Source organism: Choloepus didactylus, chromosome 1 (assembly GCF_015220235.1).
Source record: "Choloepus didactylus isolate mChoDid1 chromosome 1, mChoDid1.pri, whole genome shotgun sequence".
NCBI classification, from domain to species: domain Eukaryota; kingdom Metazoa; phylum Chordata; class Mammalia; order Pilosa; family Megalonychidae; genus Choloepus; species Choloepus didactylus.
Genome location: NC_051307.1, coordinates 227073707 through 227086653, shown reverse-complemented (window position 1 = coordinate 227086653; position 12947 = coordinate 227073707). Strand labels below are relative to the sequence as shown.

General features: G+C 37.6%; 1 protein-coding gene across 1 annotated transcript in view; it reads left to right on the top strand.

The window, feature by feature from the left end:
• Positions 1 to 270: 270 nt before the first annotated feature.
• The window catches only part of SHQ1 (SHQ1, H/ACA ribonucleoprotein assembly factor), a 114049-nt gene continuing 101372 nt past the window's right edge, over positions 271 to 12947 (top strand). Inside the window, exons 1-4 of the mRNA XM_037800377.1 lie at positions 271 to 507; positions 6319 to 6383; positions 8034 to 8156; positions 8945 to 9105. Of these exons, the coding sequence (XP_037656305.1) occupies positions 365 to 507; positions 6319 to 6383; positions 8034 to 8156; positions 8945 to 9105 (492 nt within the window). The 5' untranslated portion in view covers positions 271 to 364. The remainder of the gene's footprint in view (positions 508 to 6318; positions 6384 to 8033; positions 8157 to 8944; positions 9106 to 12947) is intronic.

The window sequence follows — 12947 nt, the reverse complement described above, 5'->3', positions numbered from 1 at the left end:
ACCTGCAACGCCAGTGCTATTAAAATTTTCGAAGAACCTTGAAACAGACTTCAGGGGTCTAAGGTGGACTCTTGTTCTGTTTCTTCCACAAGTTTTCCCGTAGGTTCTGCTCCTGCGCGGAAGCACCACTTGCTACACCCTGATTCTTCACGGCTGTTCTCAAAACTCCACCTCTACCTTAACAGCGTCCCGTCTCTATGGAGAGCTGCGTTGGGCGGGACTTCCTTCTTGACGTGCGAGCACTTCCGCCCCGAGACGGAAGCACCGCGATTGACAGAACGCACGTCGGCGTGTGGGGACATCTCAGAGAGTTTGAGTGGCGGCGTGCGAGTGCCCTACCCGGGCACATGCGTCCGGCTTGGCTATGCTGACACCCGCGTTCGACCTCAGCCAGGATCCCGACTTCCTGACCGTAGCCATTCGCGTGCCCTACGCCCGGGTCTCCGAATTCGATGTCTACTTCGAAGGGGTCGACTTCAAGTTCTACGCCAAGCCGTACTTCCTCAGGCGAGTTTCGGGTGCCTGGCCAGAGGAAGAGCGTATTTTGGGGATTCGTTCATTTACTCATTCGAAAATAGCTTTTTGAGGGAGGATGGAAGAGCAAATAAATGGCGGGACGCAGCTGTGGTTTTAACGAATGCCTTATTCCGGGATTTTCGCAGCTTCTTTCGGTGCTGAGGAAGTGATCTTTTCAAGGCGTGCATTCTCGGTACTGCAGAAGCTCATTCTCTACTTAAATCCTTACGCTAAAGAAACTTAGGAGTCACTTTAAAACGTGGCATTTGGGACCCTGCTGCCTTTCCATCTTTGTCCTGTCGCCCTAGTTTTCGTCCCTTCCTGGCTTATTCTGTTGCTAACCTATCTGCACCAGAATGACCCGAGCTGAGATCCTCGATGACCTCCCGAGTCATCGGTCCATTTGATTCTCAGACCACGTTCTGTTTACCGACTTCTTGGCTGAAGCTCCCTCCTTCCTAAGTCCCCATGACACCATATATCCCTGTTTCTCCTGCGTCCTTTCTGTCTGCTACTTCTTTGTTTGGTTTGCCTCTTAAATGTGGTCTTTGTCCCCTAAGACTCAATGAGGGCCCATCAACACTTCTGTGTTTATATTTTTTCTGCTTGCACAACCATAACAATAACAGCATTAATAGCTAACACTTACTGATCATCTTTAGTGTGGTGGGCAAGCTATGTGTTAAGTGCTCTATGTGCATTATCTCATTTAACCTTTACGATTATTCTACTGCCAGTAGCTCCATTTTACAGAGGACTCTGTCAGATGATTCTTTCTAAAACATTGTCAATCCTTTGTCCTCCCTTTTCAAACTATATGAAATCCATTCTCTTAGTCTTTCTCAGTCAAGTTTAACTCCACCCTACCTTCTTACCCAAGTACTTTTGTAATACAAACCTTCCCTCTGTTCAAGCTGCTTCCTTCACTGTGCCTGAAATGGTTTTCCTTAAAGTTCCATTAAACCCTAACTTGATCTGCCTACTTGAATATACTGTACTTTCCTATTTCAGTTTTCTTCTATTTCTTCAGTTTATTTATTGAGCTTGGAATATATGACAGACCCTATTTATGGGACTGGGAATAGAGTGGTGAACAAGACAGAGTCCTGCCTTTATGTAGTTTAATTTTAGTGGGGTGAGAAAAACGATTAAAAAAAAAAAGTAAACATACAACTACAAATTCTGGTAAGTGCTATGACGGTCAAGAAGAAAATGCACTGATAAGAGAATAAAAGGGGCCCAGTGTTTATGTAAAGTGATTAAGGAAAGACTTTCTGAAGAGGAGGTATTTCAGCCAAGAGATGAATGGGATGAAGATGGTGGTAAAGAAACATTAATTGAATATTTACTCCCAGGCTAGTGCTTTGTTTGGATTATCTCGTTCGATTTTGGGACAGTCCTACAAAGGAGGTGCTATTGTGTACCCATGTTACAGATGAGGAATCATAGGTTCAAAGACGAGTTCTTAAACATAGCCTTTTGTGTCATACAGACTGGTTTCTTTCTTCCTGTAAAAGAGACTGGTTAAATGGAATAGGGCTGTGTTCTGGTTTGCTAATGCCATTATGCAAAATACCAGAAATGGATTGGGTTTTATGAAGGAGGTTTATTAGGTTACAGATTTACAGTTCGAAGGCCATGAAAACATCCAAACTAAGGCATCAACAAGAGGATACCTTCAGTGAAAGAAGGCCAATGGCATCCAGGACACCTCTGTCATCTGGGAAGGCACGTGGCTGGTGTCTGCTCGTCCTTTGCTCCTAGGCTGTGTTTCAAAATGACTTTCTTCAAAATTTCTCAGGGCTCCTCTTTCTCTGCTCCTGTGCATCCTTGCTTCTTTTTCCCAGGCATTTCTCTCTAAGCATCTGGGGGTCCTCTTTTAGCTTCTCTTGGGCAAACTGTGGGTTTCATCTCTCAGTTTAGCATCTCCAGATGTCCTTCTGTCTGCTTCTCCAACCATCTCTCTTCATCAGCAAGCATCTGGGTCTCTGTGTTGACTCTTAGCTTCTCTCTTAAATACTCCAGTGAACTAATCAAGCTCTACCGTGAATGGGTGTGGCCCACACCTCCATGAAATTACTCAATCAGAGGAAATAACTAACCAACAGACTAATCAGTCTGCCCCCACAAGATTGCATTAAAGAACATGGCTTTTTGGCAGGGCATCATATATCCAAACTGGCACAGACTGTAAAATAAAACAAATACAGTATAATGAAGATTTAAAAATAAAAACCACTTTACACCTGAGAGTTTTAATGGTGACGAAACAAGAGGATACAGTTGAAGCAGTTTCAAAGATGACTCTTCACACATTAGGATTTATTTATTCCTTGGGTAACAGAGGCTTGTTATTGGGTACATCTGGGTCTCAGCACACTTAGGTTCTGTTTACTCTGCTTGCTATTTAGCCTTGGTCTCTTAATCTGTTAAATGAGATTAATATTAATGCTCTTAAGGAGTTGATGTGAGGATTGAGATATACATATAAAGTGCTTATTATCATGTCTTGTAATTAACTATGTGTTCAGAAAATGGGAGGAATTAATCTTTATTGAGGGCTGTCTTGATTTGCTAAAGTTGCTGGAATGCAATTTGTTAGAAATGGGTATGTTTCGATGGGGATTTATTAGGTTACAAATTTTAGTTCTAAGGCGATGAAAATGTCCAAATTAAGGCATCAAGAAGTAGATACCTTCTCTGAGGAAAGGCCGATGGCATCCTGGGTTCCTCTTTTACATGGAAAAGCGCATGGCAATGTCTGCTGTTCAATGCTCTGTCAGTTCCTGTGCATCCTTGCTTGTTTCTCCTGGAGTGTTTCTCTCTAAGTGTCTGTGGGTCCTCTCAGCTTCTCTGGGGCAAACTCTGGATTTCATCTCTTAGCTTCTCTCCTGGTTCTGGTTTCAATGGCTGTCTCCAAAATGTCTCTGGGCATTTTCTCTCTAAGAATCTCTCAGCTCTCTCCAAGATGTCTCTGCCTTTTAGCCTCTCGTAGAGGACTCCAGCAATGGGATTAAGACTCACTTTGAATGGGTGGTGTCACATCTCCATGGAAACAATCTAATCCAAAGGTCCCACCCACAGTAGGTCTGCCTCCATAAGATTGGATTAAAAGAACACAGGCTTTTTTGGGTACAAAATAGATTCAAACCAGCACAAGGGCCTTTTGTTCCAATTATCTATTGCTGCATAACCATTCACACTTAATGGAATAAAACAACAATCATTTTACTCTCTGTCCTGCTGTCTGTGATTCAGGCTGGGCTGTTCTGGCTTGAGGTCATCAATGCAATTATTGTCTGGTGGTGACTGGACCTGGAATAGCAAGGGCTGAAGCTGCTGGTAGCTGATGGGGAATCTCTATTTCTTTAGCCTCTTTGCATGTTTAGTTTGTTCTTCCTTAGGTGGGTTGGACCACTAACATGGTGACTAAAGGCTTGGAGAGAGAGTCCTCCAGCAAGCAAGGCGGAACCCATTTCACCTCTAAGTGTCATATCATGTCACTTGTGCTGTACTGTATTGGTCAAAACAGTTCCAGAAACCCACTCAACTTAAAGGGAAGGGGACATAGACCCCATCATTGGGAAGAGTGTGGAAGTCAAGTTATTACAAGAGAGTGTGAGATGGGTCATTTTTTTAAACTGCTGTTTGCTACTGTATAACAAAGATGAATAAAACTTGGTCTCTTTGAGGAATTATGAATCTAGCAGAGGAGGCGGATCTGTAAACAAATACGATTTCACTTTTATGGAGTTTCACTTTTATGGCATTTAACTCCATGTGCCTAAAGCTTAGGATAAAGGAGTTGATAATAATAGCTCATTTTCTGAATGCTCACCTAAGCATTTAAGTGCCAGCCACTAAGCACTTTCTTTTATCATCCCATTCTCACAGTAACCCTCAGATAAGTACTGTTAGTCCTCCCTTTTTACCGATAAGGAATGTGAATCTTGAGGCAGTTAATTAACTTGTCCATAGAAAGTTATACTGTTGGTGAATGACACATTCTGACTCCAAGGTTAGTGCTTGGAACCATCATAAACTAATTTATTCATAAATGATTCCTTGTGCTGGCCTTAGAAGGGGTCTTGGTTTAGAAAATGCACTATAGCTTGAGGAAACATTGGTATCAAAGACAACTAAGGTGGGAAGCCCTGGACCTTGTTGGGTCTGCCAAGATTTTTTTTTTTTTTTTTTTTTTTTAAATTCAGTTTTATTGAAATACATTCACACACAATACAGTCATCCATGATATACAATCCACTGTCCACAGTATGATAACAGTTATGCGTTCATCACCACAATCTATCTCTGAACATTTTACTTACATCAGAAAGAACCAGAACAAGAATAAAAAATAAAAGTGAAAAAAGAACACCCAAATCATCCCCCCATCCCACCCCATTTGTCCTTTAGTTTTTATCCCCATTCCTCCACTCATCCATACACTAGATAAAGGGGGTGTGATCCACAAGGCCTTCACAATCACACTGTCACCCCTTGTAATCTACATTATTCTATAATTGTCTTCAGGAGTCCAGACTGCTGGGTTGGAGTTTGGTAGTTTCAGGTATTTACTTCTAGCTATTCCAATACATTAAAGCCTAAGAGGTGTTATCTATATAGTGCATAAGAATGTCCACCAGAGTGACCTCTCGACTCCATTTGGAATCTCTCAGCCACTGAAACTATTTCGTCTCATTTTGCATCCCCCTTTTGGTCAAGAAGATACTCTGAGTCCCACGATGCCAGGTCCACATTCATCCCCGGGAGTCATACTCTGTGTTGCCAGGGAGATTTACATCCCTGGGAGTTGGGTCCCACGTAGAGGGGAGGGCAGCGAGTTCACCTGTCGAGATGGCTCAGTTAGAGAGAGAGAGGGCCACATCTGAGCAACAAAGAGGTACTCAGGGGGAGACTCTTAGGCACCATTACATACAACTTTAGACTCTCCTTTGTGGTAATGAGCTTCATAAGGGCAAGTCCCTTGCTCGAGTCTGCCAAGATTTTTATATTCTTGGAGTAGGAAGCAAGGAGGAGGAGTTTGGGAGGAGAGGAGGCTAAAATTTTAAGTTTAGAATGGAATGGAACGGACCTGACATACCATTCTGATGAGTTTGAATTATCTGGTCAACATCTAGCATCCATAGAAGCTTTTCCAAATATAAAAGTGACAGATTTCTGCTTTAGAAAAATTCATTTGGGACCTCAGTAGAAGACCAATCAAACCAGAATGAAACTGGAAGCAGGGAAATCACTTTATTTCCTGTGGTATGGAAGTGGGGACAATCCACGTATGAGTCATAATGACAACTGGGAAAAACACCTTTGTTTTCTGCTTTTTTTAAAATTAATAATTTGCCTAATATAAGCATTTGGTTTTGTTGCTTTGTGATTGTTTCCTCTTTTTTGACTCTTTTAAAAAAATATGACACCAATTTGTAAGTTTGTATTGAGCCCCTATTGTGTCATGCACCAGGTATGTAAATAACTCATTCATAAGGAAGGGGAAAGTATTGAAACAAAAGTGAGATCTAATACTTATTGTGGTTTTTCTTTTTAAGTATCTATTTTATTGGTGACTAGAGGGTATTCATATGCAAAGATGAGTCATCTCTTTTTTTTCCCTAGCTGGGGAAAGAATCTAAGTTACTTAACTTTGTAAAATGTGAAAGAAAGGCTGAGGAATTTCCTTTTAAAATGGTGGGTAGATTTCAGTGTGTAAAAGTACGCTATCACTGATGATCACTTCTGCTCCTTTGTAATTTAAGGACTTCATGAGACTTTGTATTAAATCTGCAGATTAACCCTTCCTGGAAGAATTGTAGAGAATGGAAGCGAGCGAGGGTCCTATGATGCAGATAAAGGTATTGCCTTTGGAATTTTTTTTAGTTTTTTCTTTGGATCCTTCATGTTAAATAAAGCATATAATAGGTGCTAACTTACCCATGTTACTCTTTTACATTTCTTAATTTCCAGTGCCATTTATTTGTGGACTTCTTGAGAACTATACTTTCTGTAGTGTTTAAAAATACTTCACAATGTTTTTCAAAGTAAAGTTAAATAATCTAGTTCTGTTTTCTAGATGTTTTATTTCCTGCTTCTTCAACATTTAGGAAGTGTTTAAAAGTAAAAGTTAGAATGTGTAAGGCAATTGATTATAAGAGATGTGGATGATTTTTAAGCTGCCAAATGTTTCTTTTATAATTTTGAAGCTTAAAATTTAATAACATGTGGGTGAGGGAGAACATGTCCATGGGAGGCATTTAAAGGCTGATTGAATTTTTTTCTCATCCTTGATCTGTCTCATTTCAGCTACCCATGAAACAGTTTATTTTCCCTTTACAGAAGCCACTGGATTTTCCTTTATCCCTGGATTTGAATGCCTTGTGTACTCTTGTGTAATTTATTCAAAGAATATTTATTGACCTGAACGATCTAGGGAAAGGGAGGGAGGATGGGATAAAAAAGTTTGACGACAAAGTTCTAACCCAAAATGCAATGTAATTAATATGATACTGGAGTGTAATGAAACTACATTGTTAGGTAGTAAATCTGCTTATTTTATTTTATTTTTTTAATTGTGAAATATAACATATATATATACAGAAAAGTGATTTGACTTTCTAAGTGAGATTTAACAAGTAGTTAGGGAGCAAATTTCAAAGAATGTTATGGGTTACAGTTCCACAATTTCAGTTATTTCCTTATTGTGAAGTATAACATATACAGAAAGGTTAAATCTGCTTTTAATTGCAGATAGGTTGCATATTGAATCAAAAGTTATTGAATTTTAAAGGTATGCAGATTTAGGAAGATTGTATGTGTAGAAATATTTGTGTTGAATTGTATTTGATATAATAGAATTCAGTTCAGTACACTGAAAGAAGTGAAATGTTTTAAAATGTAGTAGTTGTAAATAAGGTAGTAAGTTCATAGAGAAGCCTAGGTATGATTGGTAAACCCATTCAAAGAAAGAAAAGACCAGCATAGATAGAATTTGAGTCTGCCTTAGACATTCTTTAGGGTTATATCTCTTGAAATATCAAAGAAACTTTATTAACCTATAATGGCTTTATTTAAGATTTTGTATATTTTGAAATTACTGCTATTCTCCATTGGATTAGGTATCCTGATATACTTTTTTCCTGGCCCAGAAATATATTTTATAAATAGCTATTGGTTAATTCTGAGCTCTTACCTTCTTTGGCCATTAATGTTTAGAAGTTTTAACTTGGACTTTTTAATATTATTAATAGGTTAAGATGTCTTTAAGACAAGGGCATTCTGCAACTTTAGTACATTAATTTCTTATAGAGGTTACTGCTAAATCAGTGATTTTGAAAAACCTGTGTCTTTTTCTATCTTGATTTTTGTTCACTAAATCTAATTAAAGCATAATTATGGAGCTTTATGAAATAGAATTATATTTTACCAAAACATATATTTCTTAGATATATTTGTGAAGTCTTTGAATATTATAATGTATTTGAGCATAGTACAAATTTATTTTTAAGGAATTTTTACCATTCGATTGCCCAAAGAAACTCCTGGACAGCATTTTGAGGGGCTGAACATGTTAACTGCTCTTCTAGCACCAAGAAAATCCAGGACTGCAAAACCACTCGTGGAAGAAATAGGTATGTTCATTGCAGTTGGGAACAGCTAAACATGAACAGAAGTATTTGGAACGCTATGTGTTTGTAGGGGAGAAGAGATATAGTGGATAGGAAATTGGAAAAAGATACATCTGGTGACAAAATAAGGAAGTAGACACGTAAAAATCTCATTTAATGGTATGTAATTTAAAGACATAAAAAACTCTGTTGAACCCTTAGTTCAGTCACATTTTTGGACCAATTGAAATAACCTCTCTGTCTTTGGTACAATGTTAGCTTCTTGTGCTAAGATCAGTAGTGTATAGTTCAATGAGTTACATAATGTGAATACCACCTAGGTCAAGAAACGGAATATTTCCAATACCCTGTAATCTTAATTACTTCCTCTTAATTACTTCTCCCTCCCCCCTCTCCAGGGTAACCATTATCCCCAATTTTGCCTGTTTTTGAATTGTATATGTGATTCATACAGTATATGATCTTTTTTGGTCTGGCTTCTTTCACTTAACATTTTTATGAGATTTAGCTATATGGTGGCTGAGGTCCATTTGCTTTCATTGCTATACAACGTTCCATTATAGGAATATACCACATTTATTTGTATGTCCTACTGTTGGTGGACATTTGGGTTGTCTCCTTGTTTTGGCTATTACAAATGATGGTGCTATGAATGTTCTTGTACATGTCTTTTGGTGCACATGGGCAGGCATTTTGTTCTATACCTTTTCTTCCCCAAGTTGGAGGTAGGAAATTCAGTACTTTAAAAAACAAAACAAACAAACAAAAAAACTAATACTTAACACATTTAGGTGCTTCTGAAGTTTCTGAGGAAGGAGTAGATGATGACGATGAAGAATTTGATTGGCAAATTGAACAATCCCCCTATGAAGAGGTATCAGAAAGTGCTTTGAATCCACAGTGCTACTACGGATTTGGAAACTTACGTTCAGGCGTGTTTCAGAGGTTACAGGTATGTCATCTTTCTAAAAGACCTTGGTAGACAGGATTTTACCATTTGGATATTTTAAATCCAATTCTGCTTATACTTGGAGATTTTTTACCACCCTTTTTTTTTTTTTCCAATATTTATCTGTGAATGTCATTTCTTCTAAAATGAAAATAATAATAGCGTCCTCAGATTGCTATGAAAGTTACACGAGGAATGTCCTTAAAGCATGTAGCACAGCTCTTTGCACATGATCGTTACACAGATGTTCATTCCCTTCTATTACATTAGCTGTTCTGCCCACTTTTACTGCTTTTACAGATATCTTGTTGCTTTCTTTTTCCTTCATTTCATTCAGTATTCTAGACATGAAATTTCCAAAATACAAAATGGAACCCCTCTCTCCTCATACTTTCTAGAAAGCTTTATATTTTAAACTTCTTAAAAATGAAGATCATGTACTTAATGGCATATTTTTTTTCTGTCTCTATAGATTAATTTGTATTTATGCAGTACTTTGTGTCTGGTTTCTTTCACTTAGTCTAATATGTTTTTTGCATGTAATTTTTCTTCTTTTGTTTTTAATTAGAGAAGCTGTAGGTTTACATAGAATTCATGTAAAAAATACAGCGTGCCCATATACTCCCCCTACTGTTGACACTTTGGTTTGCTGTCATACCTTTGTTACAATTGAAAGAATATTAAAACATTACTGTTAATTATAGTCCACAGTTTACATTAGGTGTATTTTCCCCCATAGACCATCCTATTAATAACACCTTGTAATAATGATGTACATTTGTTATAATTCATGAAAGAACATTCTTATATTTGTACTATTAACCACAGTCATCGTCCACAGCAGTGTTCACTGTGTTATCAGTCCCATGTTTTATCCTCTAAATTTCATTCTACTAACATACATGACCCAAAACCTCCCCCCATTCTCTACCCCCAATCTATACCCTGCTAACCTGTATTCTAGTTTTTAACCCTATTAGTTTGCTTATTATATAATTAGTTCGTATCAGTGAGATCGTACATTTCACTCAACTTAATGTCTTCAGGGTTCATCCATATTGTTGCATGTACCAGCACTTCATTCCTTCTTACAGCTGAATAATATTCCATTATGCATATACCACATTTAGTTTATTCATTTCTTGGTTTATGGGCACTTGGGTTGCTTCTGTCTTTTAACAATTTTGAATAATGCTGCTATGAACATAGTTATGCAAATGTCTGTTTGAGTCCCTACTTTCAGTTCTTCTGGGTATAAACCTGGTGGCAGGATTGCCAGATCATATGGCAATTCTATACTTAGCTTCCTGAGGAGCTGCCAAACTGTCTTCCACAGTGGCTACACCATTTTGCATTCCCACGAGCAGTGAATGAATGTTCCTGTTTCTCCACAACCTCTCCAACCCTCGTAGTTTTCTGGTTTTTTCCTTCAGTAGTGGCCATTCTAGTAGGTGTGAAATGATAACTCATTGTGGTTTTGACTTGCATTTCCCTGATAGCTAGTGATGTTGAGCATCTTTTCATGTGCTTTTTAGCCATTTGTATTTCTTCTTTGGAAAAATGTGTATGCATGTCTTTTGACTATTTTTTAATTGGGTTGTTTGCCTTTTTTATTGTTGAGTTGTAGGGTTTCTTTATATATTCTGGATGTTACACCCTTACTGGATATGTGGTTTCCAAATATTTTCTCCCATTGAATAAGCTGCCTTTTCAGTTTCTTGACAAAGTCTTTTGAAGCAAGAAGTTTTTAATTTTGAGGAGGTCCCATTTATCTATTTTTTTCTTTCGTTGCTTGTTCTTTGGGTATAAAGCCTAAGAAACCATTGCCTCCACAAGATCTTGAAGTTGCTTCCCTACATTTTCTTCTAGTAGCTTTATAGTCCTGGCTCTTACATTTAGGTGTTTGATACATTTTGAATTAATTTTTTATAATGTGTGAGATAGGGGTCCTCTTTCATTCTTTTGGATATGGCTATCCAGTTCTCCAAGCACCATTCATTGAAGAGTTCGGTCTGTCCCAGTTGAGTGGACTGGGCAGCCTTAACAAATATCAATTGGCCAGAGATTTGAGTGTTTGTTTCTGAACTCTCAATTAGATTCCATTGGTCAATATATCTAGCTTTATGCCAGTACCATACTGTTTTGACCATTGTAGCTTTGTAATATGCTTTAAAGTCAGGATATGTGAGTCCTCCAACTTCATTCTTCTTTTTCAAGATATTATTGGCTATTCTGGGCCCCCTACCCTTCCAAATAAATTTCCGTTTCTACGAAGTGTGCTGTTAAAATTTCGATTGGGATTGTGTTGAAGCTGTAGGTCAATTTGGCTAGAATTGACATCTTAATGATACTTTGTCTTCCAGTCCATGAACGTGGAATGTCCTTCCATTTATTTTGGTCTTTTTTGATTTCTTTTAGCAATGTTTTGTAGTTTTCTATGTACAAGTCCTTTACATCCTTGGTTAGATTTATTCCTAGATATTTGATTCTTTTAGTTGCTATTGTAAATGGAATTTTTTTCTTGATTTCCTCCCCAGATTGCTCATTAGCAGTGTATAGAAACACTATTGATTTTTGTGTGTCGATCTTGTATCCTGCCACTTTGCTGAATTCATTTTTTTGTTTGTTTGTTTGTTTTTTTGTTTTTTTTGGCTCTAGTAGCTTTGTTGTAGATTTTTTGGGACTTTCTGTATATAGGATCATGTCATCTGCAATGGTGAAAAGTTTTGCTTCTTCCTTTCCAACTTGGATGCCTTTTATTTCTTTTTCTTGCCTAATTGCTCTAGTTACAATTTCTAGCACAATGTTGAATAACAGTGTGACACTGGCATTCTTGTCTGTTATCTGTGGGATTTTCATGTTTGCCCTCTAATGTTGAGGTAGTTTCCTTCTATTTTTACCTTCTGAAGTGTTTTTATCAAGAAAGGATGCTGGATTTTGTCAAATGCCTTTTTACTTCAATCAAGATGATCGTATGGTTTTTCCCCTTCGATTTGTTAATGTGGTGTATTACATTATTGATTTTCTTGCATTAAACCACCCTTGAGTAACTAGGATAAAACCTACTTGATCATGGTCTGCAATTCTTTTAATGCGCTGCTGGATTCAATTTGTAAGTATTTTGTTGAGGATTTGCATCTATATTCATTAGACAAATTGGTCTGTAGTTTTCTTTTCTTCTATTAGCTATATCTTGCTTTGGTAATAATGTGATGTTAGCTTCTTATTATGAGTTAGGTAGTGTTCCCTCCTCTTCAGTTTTTTGGGAGAATTTGAGCAGGATTGATATTAACCCTTCTTGGAATGATTGGTAGAATTCCTCTGTGACGTCATCTGGTTTCTTTGTTGAGAAGTTTTTGATGAGTGATTCAATCTCTTTATTTGTGATTGGCCCATTGATGACTTCTAATTCTTCTTGATTCAATATAGGTTGTTTGTGTGTTTCTAGGAATTTGCTCATTTCATCTAGGTTGTCTAATTTGTTGGCATACAGTTGTTCATAGTATCCTCTTATGATCCTTTTTATATCTGTTGGGTCAGTAGTAATACCAAAATACCATCTCCCCAAACAGAAACCCTACGTCCATTTATGCGTTAACACCCCATACTTGCTCCTGACAACCCGTCTCTGTGAGCTTTCATATTCTAATGATTTCTTTTTAGTTACCATGAGGCTTAACTATAACATCTTAAATCTATAACAATCTTGTTTTCTTTGATTCCAACTTCGTTTCAATAGTAGATGAACTTTGTTCCTATATCTACCCCCCAATGTCTCAAACCACTGATTTATTGATATATTTTATTCATTTGTGTTTTTTTTTTTAGTTTACAATATTTTATCT